The 12324-nt window shown below is 38.1% G+C and overlaps 2 protein-coding genes across 4 annotated transcripts; both read right to left on the minus strand.

Moving 5' to 3' along the window:
* Nucleotides 1-1495: 1495 nt before the first annotated feature.
* On the minus strand, nt 1496-9461 carry zdhhc18a (zinc finger DHHC-type palmitoyltransferase 18a). Of its 3 annotated transcripts, XM_067405825.1 has the most exons (11): nt 9385-9461; nt 8516-9283; nt 8132-8289; nt 7885-8034; nt 6631-6768; nt 5947-5998; nt 4356-4458; nt 4130-4239; nt 3708-3810; nt 2870-2940; nt 1955-2093 (listed from the first exon to the last, which is right to left on the minus strand). In XM_067405825.1, exons 2-10 carry the CDS (start codon nt 8755-8757, stop codon nt 2899-2901), a joined length of 1098 nt encoding a protein of 365 aa, XP_067261926.1. In that variant the 5' UTR covers nt 8758-9283; nt 9385-9461; the 3' UTR covers nt 1955-2093; nt 2870-2898. The 3 variants fall into 3 exon arrangements, with proteins under 3 accessions (XP_067261935.1, XP_067261926.1, XP_067261917.1); XM_067405816.1 differs by having other exon boundaries at nt 8516-9435; XM_067405834.1 differs by lacking the exon at nt 2870-2940 and having other exon boundaries at nt 1496-2093; nt 8516-9436.
* A 486-nt stretch (nt 9462-9947) lies between these two features.
* Nucleotides 9948-12278, minus strand: pigv (phosphatidylinositol glycan anchor biosynthesis, class V). Its single transcript, XM_067394200.1, has 3 exons — nt 11967-12278; nt 10616-11761; nt 9948-10532 (listed from the first exon to the last, which is right to left on the minus strand). Exons 1-3 carry the CDS (start codon nt 12054-12056, stop codon nt 10230-10232), a joined length of 1539 nt encoding a protein of 512 aa, XP_067250301.1. The 5' UTR covers nt 12057-12278; the 3' UTR covers nt 9948-10229.
* Nucleotides 12279-12324: the final 46 nt, after the last annotated feature.

A 12324-nucleotide genomic window follows, 5' to 3' on the forward strand; every position in this document is an offset into this window, starting at 1 on the left:
GTTCTTAGATGTGCAAGACAGTTCTCCAACTTATACTGTCAACTTTATTAATGTGCCAGACTCTTTACTAAAAAACTGTCTTAATGATGATGCAATTTGTCACTAATCCATCAATCTCAAGGCAAAATGTTTCAGTTACAACAGTTCTTCTTTCACGCTTAGTAACAACACTTTAATAATAACAATCAGAAAACAATCTTTGACCCACCAATGGGAAGTCAGAAATACTACAGGGTTTTTCCTAGATTAAAAATGCTTTTCGGTGGTAGCTTACATACACAAGCAAATTTGATTGATTGCACTAAATGAAAAAAGTTAATTATAATAATTACACACATATATATATATATATAATAAGTATAATTGTAATCATTTATATAGGGTATGTGAGATATCGATCATCTAAGCATGTGGAACTTTATGAATTTGACAATTTTCGGTAACACTCTGCAACAAGGTTCAATTTGTTAAACTTCAAATGTAAAACTTTACGCAGCATGTATTAATCTAAGTTATAATGAATTAATGTTTGTTCATAATACATTAATGTTAGTTTATACAACTCAATAGGTTAAATTAATTATTATTATTATTATTATTATTATTATATGTAGAATTTAACAATAACTTAATAATAAAAATATTTTTGTTTGTTCATGGTGGAGTAACAAATTAATGCATTAGTTAAAACTTTACAACAGAGTGATACCAATTGTTCTACCTCAAAATGCTGTGGGAATTCAAACTAAAGTTGAACTTTCAGAATTGTACGAAGAAAAATAGAAGTAGTTAACTTCCACATTTCCATTTCCAAGATTATTGATTATGAATTTAGGGCTAACTAGTTGTTTAAGTTGATTGACTTCCTCTCAATGTGTCACACAGGCTTTATGGTCTGTGCTGTAGCACTTTTCATCTCAAAACGCAGAACTCAAGATAAAGAGACAATGATCTTAGTGGGAAAATAAAATGGGAAAAAGTATGGGAAAATACTGCATCAAAGACTACTACATTTGCTTTAGGAAACACAAATAGACAAATACACAAATTTGGCGGCCACAGAAATATTTTCAAAGTAGGAAAAACCCTGCATTAAAAAGGACACAAAATAAACAGAAATATGAAAGCTGTTAATTCACTGTAAGTCACAACATTATACAGGAGATAATAAGCTCTGGACCAACAGTAACAGTCTATCATGTACATAGAAAACTCATTAACACTCAAATCCTGAGCTCTGCGATACTGTTGGATGTGAATATCTTTGAACCAATGACTTTATTGTAGAAGGTCTTTAACAACACACAAAATGAACAGAAGTGACTCTGAAGTAAGGCTTTTTTAGACCCAAGTGACCTTTCAAAGCAAGTAATTATTGCATTAGGTCTAAGTGAATGACAAAAGGCTGAAAGAATGGCTTGAGGTTCCGTAAAACACTGATCATCTGCTGATATTTTTGTGCAAAAGGACTGAAAACCAAAAGCATCTTCTGATGTTGTTTTGCGGTTCTCTTCACCAAGTGTATGTTGATGATAACGGAACAAAAAAAATCTTGAAATCCCTCTGTTATTTAAAAAAAAAAAAAAAAATCAACACAGGCTTATTTTCATTCGTTGAAAGATGGGATGTTACCTGAGAGGATCCTGAGTATAGTACGTCACAGTTTCTGAAAAAGTGTGATGCTGTTCTCAAAAAGTGGTAACAGAGAGGAGAATATTTGCACAAGGCTGCTGGTGGCAGAGTTCCAGTGCTCAGTTCAGTGGGATAAAGCCCATGTCGGGAGCGTCACTAAAAATGAGCGGACTGTGGCCGAGGGAGTATGGGGGGCTAGGTAGACGCAACATAGGTTTATGGACGTGAAGAGCAGCCCGTTTGTTCCCTCTCTGGGGGCAAGGCATGTCTGTGGGGCGTCGGGCCTGGCGGTCTGAGCAGCCGGTAGAAGGCTTGCTGGGAGGAGAGACAGCGATAGAGACGGTACTTAGTAGACTCTCTTGGGTAACAGGTGCGGTTTTGGGTGTGCCTGGTGTGCAGGTGCTCTGGATCACTGTGGAGTGTGCCATTGATTCTATAAGCTCCTTTGTGCCCTGTGTGCACTGCAAAAGAACGGCAACAAAAAGGGTAAGAGACTAAAAATATTAACAAAGAAGATCAGTCATAAAAAATGCTTATGGGGTATCCAAGTGCCAACTGATGTTAAGACAGCAGAGCAAGTATGAGTATGAGAAGCGAGCCAAATCAGAATAAAGATGAAAGTAGGTTAGTACCGCCAAGGAAATAATGAGATGAAAACATTGAAACAAGCATTTTGTTTTACGGTTTCTGATGAGCTCAGGGTGAAGTGGTGCAGCTGATTTTATAAGGGATTCTCCAGGGGTCACAAAAGGATCAAAACCCCTCTTAAATTCAGGATAAACATCCATCATGAGAGAAGGTGGAAAAGAACACGTGTGCATGATAACTAGCGTGACCTCAGTCAACAGAATCCCGAGAGTGGATGAAAATGAGATAAGCACAGATGAATCGTGATGATGATGGTACATTAATTAGGAAACGATGACATAATGGAGGAAAAACAAAACAACTGCAGACCTCTGGCGAGCACTAATATATGAACATGTGACCATTATAAAATGGAGTAAAAACAGATGTCAGCTAAAACACTCAGCTCATCCAGGAGCAAAGGAGGAACAGAGAATAGACGATCCCATTGATTTCCGCTCTCATGAAAGATATGTCTTATGATAGTGGTTTCAATGCATAGAAATGGAAGCCAAGCAGACGGTTAGAATGAAAGGCTGAGTAAAGGCCATGAGAGTCATGAGAAGGTGGTCATGAAGTACATGCAAGCAGCCCTATAACACACCCTTACCATTGAATGTCACAGAGCTGCAGGAGCCTTCAGGCAGTGCAGGAGAGGGCAAACTCCTGACAGTTCTCCTCCTGTGTGAGGTTTATAACTTCAAACATCAGGGCTTGATGCAGGTTAATATCAAAACAGCACAATCTACTAATACGATTTGGATTTGCATTTGTGAACTTCAATATTTTCCAAGCTAAAGGCATTAAAAACATACATTTTTACAATTCTATCCCCCTCTCCATGTTTTTACACCACTCTAGCTTTGTAATTTTTCCGTGTGCATATCTTCACACATCAAACAGAAAAGGTGCAAGCCTCATTAACTGTATTTCTTTCCCAGCAAGACATCATTAGCCAGGGTTTACATTAAATGATTGTGATTATAATTAAACCTGGACAAACTCATGTGCATTTTCACACGCTTTCCTATGTCAAAACTTAGGTTTTAGATCTGTTAAAATTGTGGTTTCTGTTCATATTTGCACTATTGTTCAAAGGTTTGGGGACATTAAGACTTGACGTTTTTGAAAGAAGTCTCTTATGCTCACCACGAATGCATTTATTTGAAACAGATTTTTTGTAACAATGTAAAAGTCCTTCAGTCACTTTTGATCAACCATATCATGCTGAATAAAAACCTTTGAACTTTTGAAATGCCATGAAATGCTTTTTGGTGGATGGTGGATGCGGTAATATGAGGATTTTAAACCACGGCTACCAGAGCTGTACGGTGTGACATATATGTCACACATGCTAAGAAAAAAAATCAGTCTGTGCGATGAATAAATTTACCACAGTAGCATGCGTGCAGTACAGTTTTGCGTGTGCGAGACAGAGGCACTCGTACCATGTTTGTGTCATTCTTGGCCATGAAAGGAGGGAGCTCAGCATCAGAGGTCACCGTTTGAGGTGCGTCATCTGCAGGTAAAAAGCCTCTTCTATCAATCAAGCTGTAAAAGATGAAAAGGATGAGTGCGTGACCTATTGTGACCTATTGTGACTTGACTTTCAAAACATAGCATGCGCTGAACTCAGAAAGAAGTCAAAGAATTGTACAATTAACATGTCATAGCAGGCTGAGAAACTGTAACAATATGTACTAAAGGCCAGGATGTACATCAGCCTGAAGCTAAATGACAAGCAAAGTTGACATCCTTCACTTACACATTAAAAAACTCTGATATTTGCATATTTCATAATTTAGTCTGATGAATACTAAAATAAACATCTGTTTCTGCTATGATGTTGGCATATGCATACAGTACTGACCTGGGTGGCATCGGCCCACACAGCACCACACAACAGTTTGTGAAGATGTTGTTATAGGTGTAGGGATTCCCTGATTCTTCACCTCTTTTACTGGACCAAGAGCCTTTGATCTGCGATGTATAAAAGATTGCAATTAAATGATAAGTATTGACTACATTATTAATTAATTAATTATATAGCTTTTTGATATTATTGATTAAATTCATGCATTCATGGTGATATTTACATCTTCGTTGGTTGTGAGGTTGGAGGCCACAAGATAAGTATGGAAACCTGACAGACCCAGAATGGACCAGATGGAGAAGAAGCAAATGACCAGCTCGACAACAGTGCAAAAAGAGTTAAGGGTGCAAATCTGCTATAAATGTGTGTCAGTGTCCAAATACTGCCCTGTTCACACCAGAAACGATAACTATAAAGATAACTATAACGGTAAATATATGTTCTGTGATTCCAATGTTGTTGTTTAACTGTGCCATTACCAGTACAGTTGTGATGTTGACTTTTATATTTAGAATGATTTTTAACTATCTTTATCATTATCATTATAGTCATCGTCCTTGGTGTGAACGGGCCTCAAAGGGATAGTTTACCCAAAAATGAAAATTTGATGTTTATCTGCTTACCCCCAGGGCATCCAAGATGTAGGTGACTTTGTTTCTTCAGTAGAACACAAATTATGATTTATAACATCTGTCAGTCTTATAATGCGAGTGGATGGTAACACAATTTATAAGAGTTAAAAAATATGGACAGACAAATCCAAATTAAACCCTGCGGCTCATGGCGGTGCATTGATGTCCTAAGACACGAAATGATCGGTTTGTGCGAGAAACCGAACATTATTTATATCATTTTTTTACCTCTAATACACCGCTATGTCCAACTGCATTCAGCATTTGCTTAATGAGGTCTGATTGTGCTCTGAGAACGGAAGTAATGTCTAGCACTCATTGAAGTATATGCGCGAGACATCACTGCCGTTGTCAGAGCACGATCAGACCTCACTAAGCGGATGCTGAACGCAGTTGAACATAGTGGTGTTTTAGAGGTAAAAAATGATATAAATACTGTTCGGTTTCTCGCACAAACCGATCGTTTTGTGTCTTAGGACATCAATGTGTCGTCACGAGCCGCAGGGTTTAATTTGGATTTGTCTGTGCATTTTTTTTGACTCTTATAAATTGTGTTACCATCCACTCGCATTATAAGACTGACAGACGGCAACGGTTGTAGTTAAAAATCATTTGTGTTCTACTGAAGAAACAAAGTCACCTACATCTTGGATGCACTGGGGGTAAGCAGATAAACATCAAATTTTCATTTTTGGATGAACTATCCCTTTAACAGTACAAAATATACAAAAGAAATAACAGTATAAAACAGTACAGTGATTTGAGAACAGTTATGCAAAATCAATCCCGTGTGCTTGCCTTGAACAGTCATTCTGCCCTATCACTGAACCACAAGTATCCTTCTGAGGTCAGCCAGCCAGGTTGATTAACTCAGAGGTTGTGATCGAAAACCGTGACCTCAAGCCACAAACTTAAAAGGGGGCTGGACACCAGCGGTATCTGTATCTAGCAGCAACTGTTGCAATCCTGACAGGAAAGCAGGGTGTGGTGGAATCCTTGAGCCGATTAGGGATGAATGGGATTAGGAAAAAGGCGGAACCAACAGCAGTGGGTCTGTAAACAGATAGTGAACTCTGTCAGCCTTGCTATTGTGTGCTTCTGAGCATGGAGCGGTGCAGACAACAAGCATGCCAGCGATGGAGGCAGGAGTGTGAACACTCAACACAGTAAAAAAAAGGATATCTGGCTGGGCTGTCCTGTATTGCCTGGATGATACCTTTATCACCTTGTGATCCTGTTGATGAGAGTAACTGATCAGAGAACAAAACTGCTTCAAAACTGATTAACAATAAGTACAACAGTCTCACACACATCTACAGTACTGTTCAAAAGTTTGCATTTAATTGATCAAAAAACTGTAATAATGTGAAATATTTTTAACATTTAAAATAACCATTTTCTATTTTAATATATTTCAACATGTAATTTAACCCTGTGATGTCAAAGCTGAATTTTCAGCATAATTACTCCAGTGTTCAGTGTCACATGATCCCTCAGAAATCATTCTAATATGTTGATTGGATGCTCAAGAAGCATTTCTCATTTAGCACGGTTGAATTGCTGTTAAAAAGCTGTGCTACTTAACATTCTTGTGGAAACCGTGATGCATTCCTTTCTAAAATTCTTAAATGAATAGAAAGTTCAAAAGAACAGCATTATTATAACATCATGAGTGACTTTCCTGTCACTTTGATCAACTTAATATTCCTTGCTGAATAAAAGCTTACTTTATAAAAGTATTACTTTCTTTAAATTTTTTTTTTTTTTTTACTGAATCCAAACTTTTGAACAGTATTGTAAATTACTTGAACAAACCTGAAGTTAACCATCAAGTTTTTGTATGAAAGTGACTGTGGTGAAACTTACGTAAAGTGAGGTGTGTAATCACACAACCGAAGATAAAGGAGGTCAGAAAGGATAGTGACACTATGAAGGCATAAAAAAAGCGATAGTTGCGCTTTCCAACACAGTTCCCCACCCAAGGACAGTGATGGTCGAACCGCTCTACAAGAGGAACAGAGGCATTCTGAGAAACAACGCTTACAAGAAACCTCTGCATTCTCACGCAATGATTATAAGGAAGTGATCTGCATTACGGGTTAAACTATTACACATTCATTTTCACAGCAGCAACATGACATTTTGTAGCTTTTAAAGAAATGGTTCACCCAAAAATTCTGTCATTACTTATTCACCCCCATTTCCTTCCATTGAATTACAATTTGAGTTTTAAATGTTCAAAAAGCAAAAGTACAGTAACAGTTTAATAAAAATGGACCATGACTTGTCTTATATTTCAAGACTTCTGAAGCCATTCAATGGCTGTGAATGAGAAACAGATGAAAATTAAAAAATAATAAATTTAACTGAAAATCTTTGTATCCACCCTAATTCTCCATGGCACATTCACACTACATAGCTAGATCATTCATCATTTATTTTTATTCCGATTTTCTGAATGAGCTGATTGATCCAGGTCTGAAGTATTAGTTCATGAATTGGACTGATCCAATTTGTTCAACTTACTGATCGCAGAAGTAAACAGTTCACTGAAGGGGAAGATAAATAGTGAATAATTACTTAAATTTCAGTCTATACATGAAGTGTAAGGCTTCAGAAGACATGGAATATTGTATTTATATAAACTGCTTTTTTGGTTCTTGTTGAAGTTTTAAAGTGATAGCTCACTAAAAAAAAATAATTCTGTCATTATCAACTCACCCTCATGTTGATCCAAACCTGTATGACTTTCTTTTTTTCAGAGACACACAAAATAAGATATTTTGAAGAACGTTGGTAACCAAACCATTTTGGTTACCATTGACTTCTATTGTATGGACAAAAAAAAAACAGAGACATTTCCTTAAAATATCTTCTTGTATGTTCCCTCAGAAGAGAAAGAAAGCCATACAGGTTTGAAACAACATGAGGGTGAGTAAATCATGACAGAATTTTAATTTTATAATTTCATGAAAAAACAGCAACCAAGTCATCATGTTATCAGTTCATTTGGGTTTACAATAACATGTAGGTGAGTGAGAGATAACATTTTCATTTCTCAATGAGCTATTTCTTTAAATGCAGAAATTTTGTGTGCTGAATATGTAAATCCTGCCTTACCGACACAGTTGTCACACAGGCTGCAGTGCGATGTCCGGGGCGGACGGAACATCTTACATGTGAAACAATATTTAAGCTTGACCACCTGGTCATTTATAAGGATCTCTTTAGTGCGGGGAGGTGGACGGTATGTTGATGATCCAGAATTATCTTTAAAGAAACCCACAATTTTAATATCAACATATACAACAAATAAGTTAGAAAGCAAAATAGAGACAAATAACAAACTACACATTCAAAGCCTCACCAATCTGTCTCTCTATGTCGGCAGCCTCATCCGGCGAAGCCCTGGGTAAGATCCCAGGGTCTGTAAAACTGGTTTGAAAGAGGGATACGATGACGAATACAAATAACACCCCACCAATTACTGGAATGAAGACAGTGAGATGCACGAGAAAGGGGCAACTGTTATGAATCAAACACAAAGACAAGAACAAAGTTACCACCTGATACAAATATGGTTTAAAAAGCTTACTATCTGATGATAACCATGTGAATGCAACTCTTTCAGACTGGTATGATGTCAAGAAGAACTACATCAGGTGGTGGAGATGTCTCTATTGTCAAAAGCAGTAGTATTGTCTAGCAGTGTGAACACTGGTGTCTCTGTGAGTAAGTGCATACTACTCACTCAAATGTGAAGAATAAGCCACTGGTGATGAAAATAAGGCCGATGGTCAGCGGCAGCACGCCGCATTGCCTGGCCAACATAATACGCCCATCGCAGTAGAAGCGATTTTTTCCAGGGAAAACCTCCCATTTTCTCCGCAGGCGATGGGAGCTTTTCCTCCCACAGGGCAGGGTGGAGGACGTCCGGGTGGTTGATGTTCTGAGCGTTCGAGGGTCTATTTGTTGATACTCACAGTTTTTCATTTTTTAAGAAATTGTGACTGACAGTATAGGAGGCAGGACAGTATAGATGTAACCTTAAGAACAGGCTTAATAAACCGGTTACAAACCGATCCCTAACAAAGAGGAAGCTAGATCGAAACTACTTATCAGCTGTAAAACTCCGACACATATTACTAAAGATACTGTCACAAGTGTACTGACCAATCACTTGGGTACAAATATTAATAACTAAGGGCAACGCATCTATTGAACTAAGCTAACTTGAAAGTCCACAAAGTACATATTACGTTGCTCAATGCATTCGTTTGCAACCAAACATCCCCTATAGGGATTACACCGACGAGTTATTATTATATAATCATGCCATGTTGTTGTTTTTTCCGATAAATGTTAGTCACTTTGCTAAGCTAATTGCGTTAGCTTGTTGACTAGCTGTCAACTATCTCAGCGGACGACATTATCCTCACGCGCCGTTCAACCGTCATCTGAGCGACAGTCGGCTCCTCGCGCTGCCCAGTCGTCCGATCGCTGTCCAACCGTGATGAGTCTATTAGGTATTGAAAATTACATCAAACCATGTTGTTTATAATTCTCTAAGAGCTAATATAACGTATCGTTCAGCTACAGTTGAGATACAACAATATTTACCTCAGTACGATCACTTCCCTAGCCGAGGATTACCTGAAGAAAGCGACCAATGACTCGCAAGAGATGCATCATCTCAGCCAGACCAATGAAAGATCACTTCCGATACGCTATGTCACGCTCTCTGTGTAATTTTTTTGTCGTTTCTCTGTAATTTTTTATGGATACTCATTTGTTGTACACCAAAATTACGATAACAACAAATATATGCAAAACATTCACAACCATGAATGTAACAAAATATGTTTAGGCTACAATAGGGGGCGAATATATAAACCTTTATAAAATATTAAAGAAATAAATCTATTTTAATTACCTTTTGTGGGCCAAAGTGATTCAACTTATGTTTTCCTTTTTAAAAACAAAGCAAGAAATACTATACTAGTATATAAATAACATTGGAACTGTCACAGACCTTTTTATTTTACCATTTATGACACTTTGTACCCACTAGATGGTGATACAACACAATATAACAGGGATGTGATGTGACCATGTGCTTTTTTTCTTTTTTTTCCCCCTACAAACTGCAGACCAAATCATGAAATTTTCATGGATATCAAAAGTAACAACATTCAAAAACAGCATATAGTTTGGCTAAGGCTTTTTAGCAATGTTATTTCTTTCATAAGAAATATAAGTACAGGACTAATTTGTAAATGGTCCAATAAGGATATTTATTAAATACAAAAATATATATTAGTCCTTTAGGGAACACCAAAAACCATCTTTAAAAAAACAAAACAAAAAAAAAACATTAATATTTGCCAAGCAGCATTAATGTTGTTTAAAAGAGCAGATGAACGTTATGAAAACTGAAACAAGCTCTTCAATTTCTTCCCCTAATGTTAAGTCCAGGGAAGGAAGTTACAGTGCAAAGCCAGACCTAAAAACCAATATGATATGAAATACCCCAGGATGCATCGTGTATAAATTGAGCAAGTCTGCCAGTGCATCAAGAGGTAAAGGACTTGATTATTTCTGCACATTCCCACAGAACATCTTAAGCCAGGTTTGTGATCCTGTTGCTGTTGTATTTGGTCATGTCTGAACCACCTTTCATCTTGCAGCAGAGGTTCATAATGAAAAAGCAGATGGCCACTGATCCAGTAGAGCACAGGCGAAGAGGAAGCAAGAAACCGTGTCAACACCTGAGAGGACGCAATAAAACAAGGCATGTTGAGGAAGTATACTACATATGTTGCACGATAATAATCAATTTCAAGAGTCTTACCTGCACATGCATACAAAAAATTCCAAAAAGAAGGAGGACAGAACTGTGCACAATGTAAACAAAGACTTTTGGGTTACAGAAGCCATGCATTTTTCTGTCTTTTCCTCTGTCTCCCAACCCCAAATACATACAAAACACTGGGTTAGCCATTATGTACATATACGAGGCGATGAATCCCAGAGTTGCGACAGGTAGTGCCAAAATAAAGTTGGGTATCTGCTTCCATCGAAAGTATCGAAGGAAGCCCACATCCCAATAAGCATCCTGTATGTATGAATACAAAAGTGGAATTCGCCATTGGCACCATCTTGGTGTTGGAGATGCTGCATCAGCCACGCGGTATCCTTTGTCCCGGGCCAAATTAAGCAGAGCAGGGGAAACTTGAGTAGCAGATGGATGGCAAAATGTTTGGTAACCATAAAACTGAAACAGACAAAAAGGCAGCGCTACGACAGCTGCATAAAATGCTCCTGTGAGCACAAAACGAATAAGCTCCAAGACATAGTGACGATATCGAACGCCCCCTTCTCCTTTGCTAAAGGCCCGGGTACGGTAAAGACCCCATTGCAAGGAGAGATACAGCAAAAATCCAGCATTCACGAGCCCATTGGCACGAGCACCTGTAGCAAACCCCAGGAGAAGACAAGCTACTATTGTGAATCTTTTCTCTAGTAACCAGAGGCCTGTAAAGGTAAGAGCTGCAAAGAGAGTCTCTGAATAGCCTGCAACCATAAACACATTAGCCGGTGTCAGACAGTACATTAAGACTGCAACAAGGGCAAGTTTTCTGTCCTGGACCACCAAATGGCTCAGTTTGTATAGAACCACGGCGCTTATGACAAAGAGAATGCTATTCGTTATAGCCACAGCTAAAAGTAATCGGCCATGCATTGTGAGAAATCCACACAAGGGCCACAGCGCAGTGGCTGCTAGTATTCGCAGGAGTAGAGGAAACAGAGGAAAGAATGCAAAGTTGTGTTCATATAAGTATCCACGTTCTGCAATGAAGAGGAAATGCTCTGCATCCCAGTGACTAAGGCCACCAAATAATGCTTCGATGACAGGGTCAAGCAGGAGAGGGGTCTCTGATCGCGGAGGGCTGAAGGCATCTGCCAAATGGTCTGGAATCACTGCATTCAGCACAGCCTTCAAGAGGGCACAAAATAAACAAACAGCGATTTGTAATATGCCCAGTTCTGCAGTAGGTGTCACTCTAATCTCAACTTCACAAAAAAGCGCCAACGCTTATTTTATGAAGCTTTATATCAATCACAAAGGCAGGCATCATGCAGAATACAAATAAAAATGTATAATTTTACGTCTGTTTTAGTAGTTTATGTCAGTTGCTTACCTGTAATAAAAGGGAAAGCAGTCGCGTGAACGTTGCAAACTGTGCTACTGTCCACACGTCTTGATTTTCACAATTGTTTGAAGGCGACATGTTTGACAGAAATTTTCATTAACGAAAACAATAGAACATTTCCCTTACTGAAAATAATCAAATTAATCTCAGTTAATTAGCAGATACGATAACCGAGGCAACCTTAAAACAAAAGAAGCCAAAAAAGGCAATATGCTTTTTTTTCGTTGAGTTTGTAACAACAGCAAAAACATCGCTACCGCAGTGGAATAATAAAAAGCAGATTATATTCACGTTTTCCAATTCGTCTCATAAAGCCATTGAAAGGAATGATAGAACTGACGACACG

The sequence above is a fragment of the Chanodichthys erythropterus genome, chromosome 2 (genome assembly GCF_024489055.1).
Source record: "Chanodichthys erythropterus isolate Z2021 chromosome 2, ASM2448905v1, whole genome shotgun sequence".
NCBI lineage: Eukaryota > Metazoa > Chordata > Actinopteri > Cypriniformes > Xenocyprididae > Chanodichthys > Chanodichthys erythropterus.

Coding starts and splice junctions, on each gene's coding strand:
- zdhhc18a (XM_067405834.1), bottom strand. CDS start 8,757: ATGAAAAACTGTGAGTATCAACAAATAGACCCTCGAACGCTCAGAACA. Junction 8,290..8,515: donor GGCTTATTCTTCACATTTGA/GTGAGTAGTATG, acceptor GATTCATAACAG/TTGCCCCTTTCTCGTGCATC. Junction 4,240..4,355: donor ACCTCACAACCAACGAAGAT/GTAAATATCACC, acceptor TATACATCGCAG/ATCAAAGGCTCTTGGTCCAG.
- pigv (XM_067394200.1), bottom strand. CDS start 12,056: ATGTCGCCTTCAAACAATTGTGAAAATCAAGACGTGTGGACAGTAGCA. Junction 11,762..11,966: donor TGCTTTCCCTTTTATTACAG/GTAAGCAACTGA, acceptor GCCCTCTTGAAG/GCTGTGCTGAATGCAGTGAT. Junction 10,533..10,615: donor TTTTTTGTATGCATGTGCAG/GTAAGACTCTTG, acceptor GCGTCCTCTCAG/GTGTTGACACGGTTTCTTGC.